Here is a 17,259-nt window from a genome sequence, read left to right as displayed (position 1 = left end):
CTAGGTTGGACTGGATGGCCCTTGGGGTCTCTATATAATCTGATTCTATAATTGGTTATCTATACATCCATCTATCTATCCATCCATCCACCTGAGATTGGGCTAGATAGGCCTTGGGGTCTCTTCCAACTCTAGGATTCTATGATTCGATTATTGACCATCCCTCCATCCATCTCTCTTTTAGAGGGTTGGACTTGATGCCGCTTGGGGTCTCTTCCAGCTTTAGGATTCTATGATGCTTGCTTTTCAATGCTGCTGTTGGATGACAGTCTGAGTGCAACCAAATGTACAAGTTGCAGAGAAACGCAGACACAACTGCATGGCCTGCAAGGTGTGAGCAAGGCGTGGAAGATTCCCGCTGCCTCGCAGCCGTACCAGGCTCAGCATGTGCACAGCGCCCATGAGGCCTCTCAGTCATTTTTGGTGTCACCTGCTTGAGACAAACAATGTCAGCGGGTCAGTCGGAGTCGGCAAGAGAAGAGCGAGTGCCAGCAGCGTTTGAGAAAGAGAGAGAGAGAGCGAGGGGAGGAGAGATGCGCCGGAAGGAAGGGGGGCCGAGACGGGCGTTAAGAGGCAGCGGGAGGGGTCGAGGCCACGGTTAGTACCTTCTCTTCAGCCTGAGCAAGGAACTTCAAGTTTTGGTCCATCAACCGGATTTGCTCATCCAGCTCCCGGCAGCGACTGTTAAGGCGGGAACGAAGAGAAGAGGAGCAGCCATAACGACGACGACAACAACAACACAAAGCGGAGCCATAAAACAGGGCAGGCGGGAGGGCGGGGAGAGAAGGGACAAAGAATTAAAAATAAAAGGTTGGTCACAACATACATGCTCGGTCAGCAGGAAAGCATTTCATGGTCAAAGGCTTCAGGGTTGCATGCCACAGCGGGGGGAGTCGGGAGGTGGTGAACCAAGGCCCCGAAGCGTGGTGGCGGTAGGGGGGAGAAATACACGGCCTCTCCAGAGACATCTACACTGACCGTTCAATGCAGTGCAAAGCTAGCTTCAAACTGTGCTGGTGACCGGGCAACCAACTAACACAAATGTGGGCGAAAGAAAGCCTTTCGTGTTTCAATCTGTGGTTTGTGTCATCACCACTCAAGACCTCTAACGCTTTCCAGGAAGTCATTTTTTTCCATACTTGTTTGAAACTGCATTAAATCACCCGTGTAGATGCACCCCAGGGGTCCCCAAACTAAGGCCCGGGGGCCGGATGCGGCCCTCCAAGGTCATTTACCTGGCCCCCGCCCATAGTTTTATAATAGAATATTTTTATATCAGTTTTAATAATATAATATATTGTATATACATATAATATTGATAAAAATATTATAATGTTATACAATATAATACTAATAATAATACCATATAATAATATTAATTATGTTATATATTACATATACAGTAATATTACAGCATAGTGGTATAGTTCAATATAGTAATATATAATGCTAGTATTGTGCTATGCTAATAATATAATATACTAGCTGTGCCCGGCCACGCGTTGCTGTGGCGAAGTTTGGTGGTCTGGGAAATAAAGTATTGAGGAATTGGTGGTAGTTAAGGTAAAGGGTAAAGGCTTTCTCCTGACATTAAGTCCACTTGTGTCCGACTGCACACTGAAGTGGATTATATGGCAGTGTGGAGTCAAGATAATGCAGTTCAAAGCAGATAATATAAGATCATAAATGGGTTATATAGCTGTGTGGAAGGGCCTTGAGTCTACACTGCCATATAATAATAAGTTAAAATCAGATAATCTGTATTTTATAGGCAGTGTGGAAGAGGCCTAAGTGAGGCCTAACTCTGCCTGTCCCCTGGGCTGAGTGGGTTGCTAGGAGACCAAGTGGGCGGAGCTTAGCCTTCTAACTGGCAGCAATTGGATAAAAACAATTATTCCTCTCCCTCTAATTGGGATTTTATTTTTCTTTTCTTTTTGTTGTATGAACGTAGAGGCATGGATGAGGGATTGTGTTGCCAAGTTTAGTGTTTCTGGGATGTGTAGTTTTGTTGTTTTGTCCTAGGCCGAAATTTCATTACCCTTTTATATATATAGATATACAGTAATATTACAGTATAGTGGTACAGTTCAATATAGTAATATATAATGCTAATATTGTGCTATGCTAATAATATAATATATTGTATGTACATACAGCTGCTCTGAGTCCCCTTCGGGGTGAGAAGGGTGGGATATAAATGTAGTAAATAAAGGTAGTAAATAAATAAATAAATAATTTTGGACTTAGGCTCGCCCAAAGTCTGAAATGACTTGAAGGCACACAACAACAACAACAACAACAACAACAACAACAATCATAATTAACTTGACTATCTCATTCGCCAGTAGCAGGCCCACACTTTCCATTGAAATCCTGATAGGTGAAAATCCGCAAAGTGGGGACACCATATATATTTTAATATTTATACATTATTTTAGTAGTTATACACTATTTTAAGTCTTTATCAACCAATCGTGTGTTGATAAATTGCCCCCTTTTCTTCCTGTTACTGCTTGGGCTTCTTTTCTCTCCCTTTGGCTTCTCCTTCCTCCCTTCCTTAGGCTGTAAATTGTAATTTTTTATTATTTATAAGTCTTTTAGAGTTTTTGGAAAACCGCAAAACAGTGAATCCACTGTGAAGTAGTGAGGGAACACTGTATTTGCTAACCTGTATTCTATGTGTATGCCGATTTGGCAGTTTGACTGTACCTCTTTGGTGTGGGAGGGACTATAGACATGTGATTGTACTGAGCATGCTCAGACCCAGGACTCCTTTTTGTATTCAGTTTCTGCTACCTCCTCAGTGGAGGTGGATGCATGGTGCCATTTGGACTTCAGCCGAGAAGTATGACTTACGGACTTCAGTGAGTACAACTATGCCTAAAGACTATGGACTATGGATTAAGAATGATGTCCTGGGTAAACTACATCCTATGTATAACTAAATCTTAAATAAGAAATGTGCCTGTATGGCGAATTAATAAAAGATGTTTGCAAGTAAACAAGATATATTATTTTTCAAAGAAGACTTTTGTGCAGTTATTTCCAATATAGACACCCCAGAAGAAGGTGGTTTTGATCCATTGAGATGTGCAATGAGGGGCGGCTGCCTCCCTTTCCTCAAACCATGTGGATGCCATAATTCTACCAAGGCCAACCGGCACAAATCACACACACACACACACAATGGTGGTTTTCAATTAAAGCCAAGTTTCTAGCCCTTAGGTCTGCTGGGATGCTCCGGCACGGAAAAGGCTCCAAAAACCCCCAAGGGCGGCTGAACACAGTTTCCTTGGGCAGCTCCACCCCTCCTAGGCTTTTGTCAAGCTAATTTAATTTTTGTTCCTTTTTTGCAACTCAGCATGTTGCAGATGAGATTCCGCATTCTTTGCCTGAGGAAGAGGTCAGGTGGGGAAAATAAGGATATACACAGCATTAATGTAGGGTGGGTCTACTCTAAGTAAGGGATACAATGTGCACAGGGCTGGGCTGGTTAATCCCTAGCAGCAATAGATCACTGCCAACCAGGTGGTGAGTTCGAAGCCCGAGTCGGATTGAGCACCCCACTGCCAATAGCTTAGCTTGCTGTGAACCTAAGCAGTTCGAAAACAGCTGCAACTGCGAGTAGAAAATTAAGGACTACTCAATGTGGGGAGGTTAATTTAATTTACGACACCATAAAACTGCTGGCGATCAAAGAGCAAGGAGGAAATACTATGATCATAGTGGATGAAGTGACAGCTCCCCCTGTGGCCAGAATTGAGCATAACCTCCAGAAGTCGAAGTTGGAAAATGTTGAATTACCTTTATCTGTTTGTATGTGTTGTATGTCTTAAAAAAAGGCACTGAATGTTTGCCGTGTATATGTGCATTGTGATCCGCCCTGAGTCCCCTTCGGGGTGAGAAGAAAGGGCTGAATATATATACTGTAAATAACTAAATATAGCTTCTGGATGCGATGTCACACAACCTTTTTGTTAATGTGGGCTGTGAGACATCTTGGATCTAAAGCCCAAAACGCATGGAAGCCTTAAGGAATAAGAGCCACTGCCTTCTCACTCAGTTAAAGGGGAACCACAAGCTTCCGTTCAGGAGGCCCTGGAGATGATTTGGGCTGACATGCCCACAAGTTCCAGGTGCCACGGACGATGGCGGGGGATTGTAATCCACACAACAAGTTGGAGAAACAAAGGTTTCTCCAAAGCTGCTTGAAGACACTATTGAAGGATAACAAGGGGAATATAACAAGTCCCCAACACAGGAAGACGTGAGCACCAGATGGAAGGAGGTGAAGAGCCAAGGCCAGGAAAAGAGAAGAAGAAACCACAGCCCAAACCTTTGGTCATGAAAAAGGTTCACGTATAGCACTTGGAGGACATCCACACAGCATCGTTTAAGCCCCACCCAGATTGCTGCGTTTCAGCAAGAACTAGCAAGGGGTCCATCACCAAGAGTTGCCCAAACCCTGCGTTGCCCAAGAGGAAGAGGAGAGAGACGTCCTGGGGGACAGGTCCTCCTCGCCCACGCTTCAGGCCTGGCCGAACGGGGTGCAAGCCGAGCAGGCGGTGTTAAGCAAAGCGTCCATGCAGCAAAGCGGCTTCATGCCAAGGAAGAAGCGCCAAGGAGGGAGTACTCACGATTCTGCCAGCTCAGCCCTCTCCTCGGTACGCTCCAAGTCTCCTTCGATGATGACCAGCTTCCGGGCCACCTGGGCAGAGAGCGATCGATGGGGAATCAATACAGGGATCAATACCAGGACCAAGAGTTCTCTGGATGCCGGCAAGGCCCGGCCAAAGCAAGCCTTGGCCCAGGCTGAGTTACCAAACCCAATCATTTCCAACCCCAAATACTGTATTTACTTGAATCTTAATGCTCGCCTTTTTTGACTAAGTTGCCTTCCCAAAGTTAGGGTGTGCATTGGGTTTGCGCAATGTGGTGGTAATAATAATAATAATAATAATAATAATAATAATAATAATAATAATAATAAATACATCACACAGTCCTAGACACTTGGGAAGTGTTTGACTTGTGACTTTTTGATACAAAATCCAGCATGTCTATCTTGTTTGCTGTGTCATAATTAAATAAATAAATAATAATAATAATACATCACACAGTCCTAGACACTTGGGAAGTGTTCGACTTGTGATTCTGTGATACGAAATCCAGCATATCTATCTTGTTTGCTGTGTCATAATAAAATAATAATAATAATAATAATAATAATAATAATAATAATAATACATCACACAGTTCTAGACACTTGGGAAGTGTTTGACTTGTGATTTTGTGATACAAAATCCAGCATGTCTATCTTGTTTGCTGTGTCATAATAAAATAATTTTATTTTTGTACCTCGCCTCCATCTCCCCAAAGGGACTTGCAGCAGCTTACATGGGGACAAGCCCAGATGATTACAATAAACAAAATAAGAAAATATTTTTTGATACGAAATCCAGCATGTCTATCTTGTTTGCTGTGTCATAAATAAATAAATACATAAATAATAAGATACTGTGGGACTTCCGAATCCAGACTGACATTCAAAACATTTCTAGAGGACCAAAGGGGGAGAAAGAGTGCCTGAGCCCATCCTCACTACGTTTCCAGGCCAAGAGAAAGACAAGCAATAGGAAGCCTGGTTTCAGCCTTGGAGAAGCACCCAAAAAGGCATGCTCTTGCAGGTTCCCATTGAAACTAATAATCTAGAAGAGTGTGGTCCAACCTTTAGTTACCAAACGGCCAATCAAACTTTAGCATAGGATTAAGAGGGCCAGAGACATTCCAGAAAGAAAATGAATTACATAATTAATACTGAATTACGTAATTAAAATATTAATATTTAATTACATAATTAAAATATTTTTTCTAGTAAGAAGGGCAAGGGCCAACAAAAATGATTTTTATTTTCATTTTTACATGCGACTCACGGCCTGGACCACACTGATCTAGGACATTCCTCAAACTACGTCTTGTGCTACCTTTTGCAAGCAGCTTTCCATTGGCTCTAAGAAAGAACAAACACATGGGAAGCTGAACTATACAGTTGCTTGGTCCTATGGTGCTTGGCTACTGATTGGGATTACTATGTTTTAAGTTATTCCAACTTTTGTAAGATGTGTTATTATTATATAGTGATTTTATTGTGTTACTGTCTTTATTGATGTAATACTGTTTGGGCTTGTCCCAGTGTAAGCCGCCCTGGGTCCTTCGGGAGATGGAGTGGGGTATAAATAAAGATTTATTATTATTGTTGTTGTTTCATCTGTATCAGTACTGTCTTACAGTAGGAATGGAGGAAATGCTTCCCAGATGTGATCTCTCCAGCATTAGATTCATTTTTAGCTAAGGTGAGCTCCAAATGTAAGAAACGCACTCACAAGGGTTGTGCTTCCTCTCCTAGAACTTCCCACTAGGTGTTTATATGACCTCAAATCAGATGAAAATAGCAAAACGGCACCCTGCCTCAGTCTATATTGAGCAGCAGCTGCTCTTCGGAGTTTCAGAAAGTTTTCCAGCACAATCTGAGGTTGCCGGTGACCCCGACCGGGACTGTGGGCTGGCAAGACAGGCGCTCACCTCCTCATACTTCCGGTCGGCCTCCTCAGCAATGTGCTTGGCCTCCTTCAGCTGGATCTCCTGCAGCTCCATCTTCTCTTCATCCTTCAGGGCCCTGTTCTCAATCACCTTCATGCCTCTGGAGAAAGAGAGCAGACACAACCGTCAGCATTACGGGACATCGGGAGGGACGAAAAGTGAATGTGCAAAGCGCTGCCCCGGTCTTGTCTTTATTGGCCTTTATTGGCATACGACACCAAAATCACAACCCAGGCAGATACAACAAGAGGAAGTCACAGATAAAAAGGAAAGCACAATTAAGAATAAAAGAATGCATAAAGAGGTATGGAATTTGAATTCCTGTATTTCATCTGCACATCATCATATTTAGGGCATGCAAAGAAAGAATGCAAACAAATTATTCTTAATTGTGCTTTCCTTTTTATCTGTGACTTCCTCTTGTTGTATCTGCCTGTGTTGTGTTTAATCAGAAACCAGGTCACAAGAACAAGCCCTCTTGGAACGTTCCACGCTTTTGTGTCTCTAGTTCAAAATGATGACAACGCAGGACATCTTGCCATCACCAAAGCTCTCCTCTGGGTGGAATTAATCAAAATACGACGATAAGCTGCCATGGCTCCATGCTTGCATGGAATTAATGATGTAGTAGGGGAACAAGTTATCAGATTATGGAAGTCAAGATCCAAATGTCTGCTCTTGTCTGACCTGCAGGCTTCTCCCTTTGGAAGCATTAAGCATGCTTCCAAAAACAGGCCAGTTACTGTATATACTCGAGAACAAGCAGAGCCCTTTTTTAGGACTGAAAAAGCCCCCCTCGGCTTATACTTGGGTGAGGATCCTGGTTGGCTTACATTCAGGTTTGGCTTATACTCAAGTATATATAGTACATTTATTATTTTTCTCTATTATTATTGGTATTATTACATTTATTATTTTTCTCTATTATTGTTGATACTATTACATTTATTTTACTCTATTATTATTATTAATAATAATAAATTTATTATTTATGATTGCGTTTATTATTTTACTCTATTTATTATGGCTTGTATTATTTTCCTGTATTTATTATTAATATTATTACATGTATTATTTTACTCTATTATTATTAAAAGGATACATAAGCACATTTACATTGAAGAAGATGAGAATAATGATTTGATTAGAGTTGGACAGTCTTCTCTTAAATTTGAGCTTTATGTAAATATTCAAAAACATTTAACCTACTGATGCCTCAATTAATGTAATTTTATTGGTATATTTCTGAAATTTACCACCTTCGGCTTATACTGGAGTCAATGTTTTCCCAGTTTTTTTGTGGAAAAATTAGGTGCCTTGACTTATATTTGGGTCAGCTTATACTCAAGGTACTTCAATCCCAGGTCGGGTTAAGCCCCCAACCATTAAATAGCCCGGCTTGCTGTTGACCTATGCAGCCCCGAAAGACAGTTGCATCTGTCAATTAGGGAAATTTAGGTACGTTTTATGTGGGAGGCTAATTTAACTAATTTACAACATCATAAAAAAACTGCTAGCAAAACACGAGGAAAGGAATGAGGAAGTACAGCCACCAGTGGACAGTGAAGCAACAGCTCCCCCTGTGGCCGGAATCGTGAAGCTGGAAAAAAATGTCAAATGCCTCTGTGTCTGTCTATACCAGTGATGGCCAACCTATGACACGCATGTCAGCACTGACACGCCTAGCCATTTTTGCTGACACGCTGCTGCCTGCAGATTGATTGGATGACTATGTCTTTTGTGGCCAAATTTGGTGTGATTTGGTTCAGTGGTTTTGTTGTTTACTCCATGGGAATTATGCACATTACATACACACACACACACACACACACACACACACACACACACACACACACATATATATCTATCTATATATATAATTTCTATAATTCTATTATTATTGTAGTATATTATCATATTATTACTATTATATTATTATTATTATATTATTCATTGCTCATGACTACACTGAAACTAGAACAGAGAGAAATCAGCATGGATACTGCAAGAGGTCCCATAGATTGTTTTACATGGAAATAATGGTAGTAAATAGTTTTTGATTTATTGAATACAGTTATATATTACAATTATATATTTTTGTTATTTAAACTATACATATTGAGAATTTTTTTCTCCAAGTGACACACCACCCAAGTCATGCTAGGTTTTTTTGTGAATTTTGACACACCAAGCGCAAAAGGTTGCCCATCATTGGTCTATACTGTATGTTGTTTGTCTGTTGGCACTGAATGTTTGCCATATATGTGTTCATTGTAATCCGCCTGAGTCCCCTTCGGGGTGAGAAGGGCGGAATATAAATACTGCAAATAAATAAATAAATAAATAAATAAATAAATACGTTCTGACATAAAATTATCTGATAACAAAGAGAGGGAATAGAGCTATCGGGATCTACTTGGAGATGTCCGTGTAGCCAAATGTATGTATGTGGCACCCACCTTTCGCTCTCGTCGGCCGCCTTCTCGGCCTCCTCCAGCTTCTGCAGGGCGGTGGCCAGGCGCTCCTGGGCCCGGTCCAGCTCTTCCTCAACCAGCTGGATGCGGCGGTTCAGGGACGCCACTTCGGCCTCCGCCTACGAGCAGGAAGGAGAAAGGAAATGGCATTATGGAGACAGTGACACACCTTCCCACATGTTCATTCATAAGGCGAAGAGCAGCTCCGGGTGCTAGCCCTCCTGGCAAGGAGTTTGCAAACGCAATCAGTGTGCATCCGGGCTCATAGATTAGTCAGCTATGCAACCCCCTTCTCTAGAAACCAGCAAAGGAGAATAAATTCCATAATAGCCCCATTCTCGATGTGTTGCCACTGTTATACTGCATTTTATTGTCCATTTCAACTGTGAAATTACCTTTCCCCATTTCGGCACATTTTGCACTTTGCCCAGGATTTATGAATTAGTCTCCAGTTTTTAACATTGTATGCTTCATGTTGATTTTAATGATTGTTTTTTTACTGATGTTGATGTTTTTATTGGGTTAATTGTGCTTTTGCTTTGTTATTGATATTTGATTGTTGATGACTGGGCTTGGCCCCATGTAAGCCGCCCCGAGTCCCTTCGGGGAGATGGGGCAGGGTATAAAAATAAAGTTATTATTATTATTATTATTATTATTATTATTATTATTATTATTTATTAACGCCAAACAACACATTTGTATTCCTGAATAGTACCGCAGAGAAGAACTTTCCAAATATTTAATAATAATAATAATAATAATAATAAAAAAAAAAAAACTTTATTTATACCCCGCCACCACCTCCCCAACGGGCGGCTTACATGGGGCCATGCCCAGAACAATACAATATAACAAAATATAAAAACAACACATCATAACACAATTAAACAATACAATAGATAATAATATACATTACAACGCAAAATCAGAAAAGCAATAAAAACCAGGGCGGGCCTCATGAACACTAAGTTAAAACTCGGGGTGAGAAAGAAATAAGAATAAAAACCACGGGGAACAGGGACATAAGATAGTGGTACAGTCTAGAGGATAGATATTGGAGGGGAGCAACAAAAAAAGAAGCTGGTGACAGACTTTTGAGACCTTTCATGACACAGTAATTCTGCAGATTCTGCACATCAATATACTGCAATGACGAAATGTATGGTAATAATAATAATAATAATAATAATAATAATAATTTTATTTTTATTCCCCGCCTCTTATCTCCCCAAAGGGGACTCAGGGCGACTTACATGGGGGCCAAGCCCGAATAAAAACAATATAAAACACAACAATAGACAAAAAACATGCACAATTATGAAAATGATTTACTGTATTTGTATTTTTTTAAAAGTATCTGATTCCCAAGACTTTTGTTACTAGTTATTATTGTTACTAGTTTTATTTTTCATTATTGTTTTTTTAATAAGTAATTTTTATTCATTTTCAACAAGATTTACAAAAACATAATTGCAATTGTGATGGGAAGGGGAAATAGAATAAAAAGGGTATGGCAAGAAAAGATATAGGTACAAAGGAAGATAAGTTAGTGATGAAAAAGGAAAAGTAGGGGCAAGGAAAAAAATAAGAATAAAAAAAATTAATTTGGAAATAAACAGAAAATGGGAAGCCTCATTATAATTATAATTCTATTCTGAATGTTATTAGGTTCCTTTCACTGGGATATTTTAATCTAATGATTTTATCTTATATTGCTGCTATAGTCCCCCCACCTTTGAAGTTGACTGAATTGCATTGGTGGTTGTTTGATATTATTACTATTGATATTATTACTGTTGTTTAAATCTTTGTTTTAACTTGTTTTATCATCTTCTTGTGTTTTAAACTGTGTGTATTGTTAATGTATTTGCGCTGTTACTTTTGTAACATTATTATTATTATAGGGGATTTCTGAAACAGGAGCAAGATATGGATATACATCATAGTTGTATTTTTATGAATATTTTCAAGCTGTAGTTGATTGAATTGAAGCATCCACAACTTGTGGGTAGAGAAGGGCAACTCAAAGGTGCTTTTCCAGCAGTATTGAGATGCCTATAGAAAGCAGAGAAGGGGCTTTTCGGGGAGGAAGCGGCGCAAGGCTTCTCATTGTGGAAGGCTTCCTGCAGACGCAAAGGGAGACCAAGCCAATCCGCCTTGTCATTCCAACCCGGCAATTACTTTCCTCTGCTGACTTTCCCAGGAGCCATGCATTTTGATGAGACGCCCAAGCAACTGAAGCATGCGAGGCGACAAGGAAACCCTTTTCGCTGAGGTTCCCGCTTCCTTGAAAAGGTTGCAAAGAGCCACCGCCCGCATTCTTGGAGCTCCTGGAAAAACTAGGGAGGAGGTATTTATGCAACAGGCAAAATTAACCCAGTTGCACTTTCCGCTCCCGTTCTACTTGTTGGTTTTACACTGTTTTTCAGCAAGGGAGTGCTTTTCAGAAAGTCTGAAAATCCCACCGGGGAGAGCGCGGATGAGCTCCCTCTATCAGCTCCAGCTCCATGCGGGGACATGAGAGAAGCCTCCCACAAGGATGGTAAATACATCAAAACATCTGGGCTTCCTCTGGGCAACATCCTTGCAGACGGCCAATTCCTCTGGGCAACATCCTTGCAGACGGCCAACTCCAGTCGCTCCTGACATGAAAAAAAACTATTATTATCATTATATTATCATGTTATACAGTAGAGTCCCACTTATCCAACATAAACGGGCCAGCAGAACGTTGGATAAGCGAATATGTTGGATAATAAGGAGAGATTAGGAAAAAGCCGATTAAACATCAAATTAGGTTATGATTTTGACAAATTAAGCACCAAAACATCATGTTATACAACAAATTTGACAGAAAAAGTACAGTAGTCTCACTAATCCAAGCCTCTGGATAATCCAAGCCATTTTTGTAGTCAATGTTTTCAATATATCGTGATATTTTGGTGCTAAATTCTTAAATACAGTAATTACAACATAACATTATTTCGTATTGAACTACTTTTTCTGTCAAATTTGTTGTATAACATGAAGTTTTGGTGCTTAATTTGTAAAATCATAACCTAATTTGATGTTTAATAGACTTTTCCTTAATCCCTCCTTATCATCCAAGTTATTCGCTTATCCAAGCTTCTGCCAGCCCGTTTAGCTTGGGTAAGTGAGACTCTACTGTAGTTCAATACACAGCAATACTATGTAGTAATTACTGTATTTACGAATTTAGCACCAAAATATCATGATACAGTAGAGTCTCACTTATCCAACACTCGCTTATCCAACGTTCTGGATTATCCAACGCATTTTTGTAGTCAATGTTTTCAATATATCATGGTATTTTGGTGCTAAATTCGTAAATACAGTAATTACTACATAGCATTACTGCGTATTGAACTACTTTTTCTGCCAAATTTGTTGTCTAACATGATGTTTTGGTGCTTAATTTATAAAAGCATAACCTAATTTGATGTTTAATAGGCTTTTCCTTAATGCCTCTTTATTATCCAACCTATTCGCTTATCCAACATTCTGCCGGCCCGTTTATGTTGGATAAGTGAGACTCTACTGTATATTGAAAACATTGACTACAAAAATGTGTTGGATAATCCAGAACGTTGGATAAGTGAGTGTTGGATAAGTGAGACTCTACTGTATTATTATATATTGACATATATTATGTAACTATTTAGTATTATTACATTTTATATTACTATAGAATACTACAATATTATTATTATTATTACTCTGCCTTCCCCTCCATTGTGTTTGCATGGCTTCTCCCAAACCAAGAAGGGATTCAATCCTGGCTCTCTACTGCATCCAGCCCATTGTCACCCAATGCAGCTGGAAGATGGCCTGTCCAGTTGTTAGGCATTGTGGGAGTTTGAGTCCAAAACACCAGGAGGGCCAAAGTTTGCCCATGCCTGGTTTCAGCCATTGAAACAACGCTGGATGCCAATGCCTTGAATCGGCCTCTTCTAGGTGCATTGGATAACAATGCCCATCAGGCTTTGGAGAACAGAGCCACCCTCCAGCTGCATCAGATGGCAATGCCCATGAGCCCGGCCTGCCAGATCGACAATGCAGATTGCCCTCCCAGCCATTCAGCCAAGAAGACGGATGGAGGGCCGTCTAGAGCCAGACAGGAGGAGGGCAGAGGGGAATGAAAGGGCCACTGTTGAGCCCAGGCGCCACATTGCTTCTGCTCTGCTTCCCCAGGGAAAGGGGCCTTCAAGCAGGCTCTGGGGAAAGCAAGAGAAGCAGTGTCACGTTTATGGGGCCAGGGAGGGGCTTTCCGTACAATTTCCACACACCCACATAAGGAGACCATCACCACAAATACATCTGCAAGGATGCAAGGAAGGAAAAGCTGACCCACATCTATGGCAGGCATCCTCCGAGGTTGTGAGGTTTGTTGGAATCTAGGCAAGCAGGGTTGATATATCTGTGGAATATATAGATATATAACCCACACTTGCCTTGTTTCCATCCTCTGAGGATGCCTGCCATAGATGTGGGCGAAACATCAGGAGCGAATGCTTCTGGAGCATGGTCACAGTCTGGAAAACTCACAGCAACCCGGTGATTCCGGCCATGAAAACCTTCAACAACACAGAGTATTATTTATTTATTTACAGTATTCATATTCTGCCCTTCTCACCGAAGGGGACTCAGGGTGGATCACATTACACATATAAGGCAAACATTCAATGCCTTAACATAGAACAAAGACAAGACAAACACGGGGCTCCGAGCTGGCCTCGAACTCATGACCTCTTGCTCAGAGTGATTTGTTGCAGCTGGCTGCAGCTGGTTGCTCAACAGCCTGCGCCACAGCCCGGCCCCAAGGTTTCTAGGGAAAAGAGAGGGAACGGGAAATAAAAGAAGCAATAATTGAATGTGTACAAGCAGTAATAGTATTAGGGTGGAAAAATAGATCAAAATGGTCAGTAAGTAAATGGTACCAATATATGGTGGAGCAAATGGAATTTGAAATTATGAATGTGAAACTAAATGTTGTAAAAACGAATGAAAATAGAACAAGAGAAATGGAAGAAAGATGGACAAGTGTAAAGAACGATATCATGAATCAATCTGGAGATCAAGCCATAAGAAATAAGACACAAATGTTATATAGTATATAGGATGAAAATGGAGAAAGATACAGTTGAGTCTCACTTATCCAATGTTCTCGATTATCCAACGCATTTTTGTAGTCAATGTTTTCAATACATAGTGATATTTTGGTGCTAAATTTGTAAATACAGTCATTACTACGTAGCATTACTGCCTATTGAGCTACTTTTTCTGTCAAATTTGTTGTATAACATAATGTTTTGGTGCTTAATTTCTAAAATCATAACCTAATTTGATGTTTAATAGGCTTCTCCTTAATCTCTCCTTATTATCCAACATATTCGCTTATCCAACGTTCTGCCGGCCCGTTTACGTTGGATAAGTGAGACTCTACTGTATAAAGATTGTCTCACAAAGAAATGAATATGTAAAAAAAAAAAGCAATCCTCGTGTTGGTGGTGGGAATTGGAAATGTTTTGTATGTCTATGGTATGTATTTTTTGTGTTTTAAAAATAAAAATTTGTATAAAAAACAAAAAAACAACAACAATGTTTCTATATCTTTCTGCAGACATAGTGTCCCTTCAGGGGTGAGAGGAAACGAGTTTTACAAGGCCTTGAGCTTTCTCTGACAAAGAATGCAGATACCTTACCAAACTAGAAATCCCAGGATTCCATAGCATTGAGCCGTGGCCATTAAATGAGAGATAAAAGATCCCTCAAAGAGGAGCTCTTGAAGCAGCTTCCCCTTGTGCTTCGGCTCAGAGCTAAGAAGATCATATCATGTCAATCTAATGCGCATTCTAATTTCGGCAAGGTGATTTAAGCCTTAAAGGTGAGTGTTAGATTCAAGTCAATAGGGTATTCTATGCAGGAGAAGCCCGACAAAGCAGGCAGCAGCAGCAAGCGATACTGCCTGCCTGCATCCAAGAAGCCTGGGAATTTCCAGCTGAGGCGTTCCCACTCCCGCCGCCATGAATGGGGATGCCGCTTCCTGTATTCTCAGCCATTCAGCCTGTACCAGTAACACATTCCCTACGATGTCCCCAGAGATCCTGACGGGAGGGAGACAAAAGGGACTCTGAGGCTGAAGGAAAGAACAACCTCTCTTTTCCTGCAGCCAAACCGGACTGGGAAGCCGTCCCAAAGTGGCCCAGAGGCCAAACTCAAAGACCAGGAAGGGAAGGACCCAGTACGTCCAACCAGGGTTCCTTCTCTCCCAATAAAACCGTCTCAGCACAAACATAATAATAATAATAATAATAATAATAATAAGTACAAGAAAACTGCACTACAAACTAGAGCTGACAGCTGGCACAACAAAACATTGCATGGAAAGTTCCTTGACAAAATTGAAGGAAAAGCTGATAAGGAGAAGACCTGGCTCTGGCTCACGAATGGGACCCTGAAGAAGGAGACAGAAGGCCTGATCCTTGCAGCCCAGGAGCAAGACATCAGAACAAAGGCAATTAATAATAATAATAATAAGCCATCAGAACAAAGGCAATTAAGGCCAAGATCGAAAAATCAGCTGATGACCCAAAATGCAGACTGTGCAAGGAAGCTGACAAAACCATGGATCATATCCTCAGCTGCTGTAAGAAAATCACACAGACAGACTACAAACAGAGGCACAACCATGTGGCCCAAATGATCCATTGGAACGTATGCCTCAAGTACCACCTCCCAGCAGCAAAGAACTGGTGGGATCACAAACCTGCAAAAGTATTGGAAAATGAGCACGCAAAGATACTGTGGGACTTCAGACTGACAAAGTTCTGGAACACAACACACCAGACATCACAGTTTTGGAAAAGAAAAAGGTTTGGATCATTGATGTCGCCATCCCAGGTGACAGTCGCATTGACGAAAAACAACAGGAAAAACTCAGCCGCTATCAGGACCTCAAGACTGAACTTCAAAGACTCTGGCAGAAACCAGTGCAGGTGGTCCCGGTGGTGATCGGCGCATTGGGTGCCGTGCCGAAAGATCTCAGCCGGCATTTGGAAACTATAGACATTGACAAAATTACGATCTGCCAACTGCAAAAGGCCACCCGACTGGGATCTGCGCGCATCATCCGAAAATACATCACACATTCCTAGACACTTGGGAAGTGTTCAACTTGTGATTTTGTGATATGAAATCCAACATATCTATCTTGTTTGCTGTGTCATACAATAAAATAATAATAATAATAATAATAATAATAATAATAATAATAATAATAATGTGTTGTCGAAGGCTTTCATGGCCAGAACCACAGGGTTGTTGTGTATGGACATGTTCCAAAAGTATTCTCTCCTGACATCTATGGCAAGCATCCTCTGAGGTTGTGAGGAGGAGACAGTGAAAATGAACACAATCTGGCTCTCAGTATTAAAACAACTTTAGAATCAGGGCAGCAAATAAGCAACAACTCTCTGAAAACAGAGGAATTCCAGACACAAATCAATCAGGGGCAGCTAATGACTCTGAACAAAGGATTCCCCCAGGACAGGACAGGAAGCTTGGAAGGACATTTAATGCTAATCAAGGTGATTAATTACAACACTCACACTGGCCTCCAACGGACAAGAGTTCTTTCCCCAACCCTGGACCTTCCACAGATGTGGGCGAAACGTCAGGAGAGAATGCTTCTGAAACGTGACCAGGCAGCCTGGAAAACACACAACAACCCAAAGAGAAGGCTGCTGAGCCAACCTCTCTCCCGGCAGCCTTTCAGGCGAGAATCACATGCCTCTGTGTGGCACTCCAGGCAGAGTCCAGAGTCCAACACAGCTGAAATGCACAATTAAAACACAATACCTCTGTTAAATACCAACCTCGGCAGCTATTAGCAGCTCCAAAAAGGAAAAAAAATTACAATTTAGGCAAGGAGGAGGGAAACCAAGAGAGACCCCTGAAGCCACAGGGCTGGGAGAGGGAGGCTTCGGCAGTCTTAGCACACTTCTTGCTAAGTGAATGTTGGATAAGTGAGACTCTACTGTACTCATATTATGCTATACTAATAATATATTGTATTTATATATAATAGTGATAATATAATGTAATACAATACAATAATAATGCACTATTATAATTGCATATATTACATGTAATATTACTAATA

At 41.0% G+C, this 17,259-nt stretch overlaps 1 protein-coding gene across 14 annotated transcripts in view; it reads right to left on the bottom strand.

Moving 5' to 3' along the window:
- tpm3 (tropomyosin 3) overlaps nt 1-17,259 on the bottom strand; it is a 74,743-nt gene that overhangs the window by 21,716 nt on the left and 35,768 nt on the right. For 7 of the 14 annotated variants that reach the window (XR_010001255.1, XR_010001257.1, XM_062964988.1 and 4 more), the window contains 4 exons: nt 9,060-9,193; nt 6,583-6,700; nt 4,638-4,708; nt 606-681 (listed from right to left, as the gene is read on the bottom strand). Coding sequence is in view for 10 of the 14 variants with exons in the window: in XM_062964988.1 (XP_062821058.1) it covers nt 606-681; nt 4,638-4,708; nt 6,583-6,700; nt 9,060-9,193 (399 nt within the window). In the remaining 4 variants the exon portion in view is untranslated. The remainder of the gene's footprint in view (nt 1-605; nt 682-4,637; nt 4,709-6,582; nt 6,701-9,059; nt 9,194-17,259) is intronic. The other 7 variants (XR_010001254.1, XR_010001256.1, XM_062964987.1 and 4 more) reach the window with 1 other exon arrangement.

The sequence above is a fragment of the Anolis carolinensis genome, unplaced genomic scaffold, assembly GCF_035594765.1.
Source record: "Anolis carolinensis isolate JA03-04 unplaced genomic scaffold, rAnoCar3.1.pri scaffold_14, whole genome shotgun sequence".
In the NCBI taxonomy this organism is placed as follows: Eukaryota; Metazoa; Chordata; class Lepidosauria; order Squamata; family Dactyloidae; genus Anolis; species Anolis carolinensis.
Note: the sequence above shows the minus strand (reverse complement) of the source record. Positions and strands in the feature narration are given on the sequence as shown.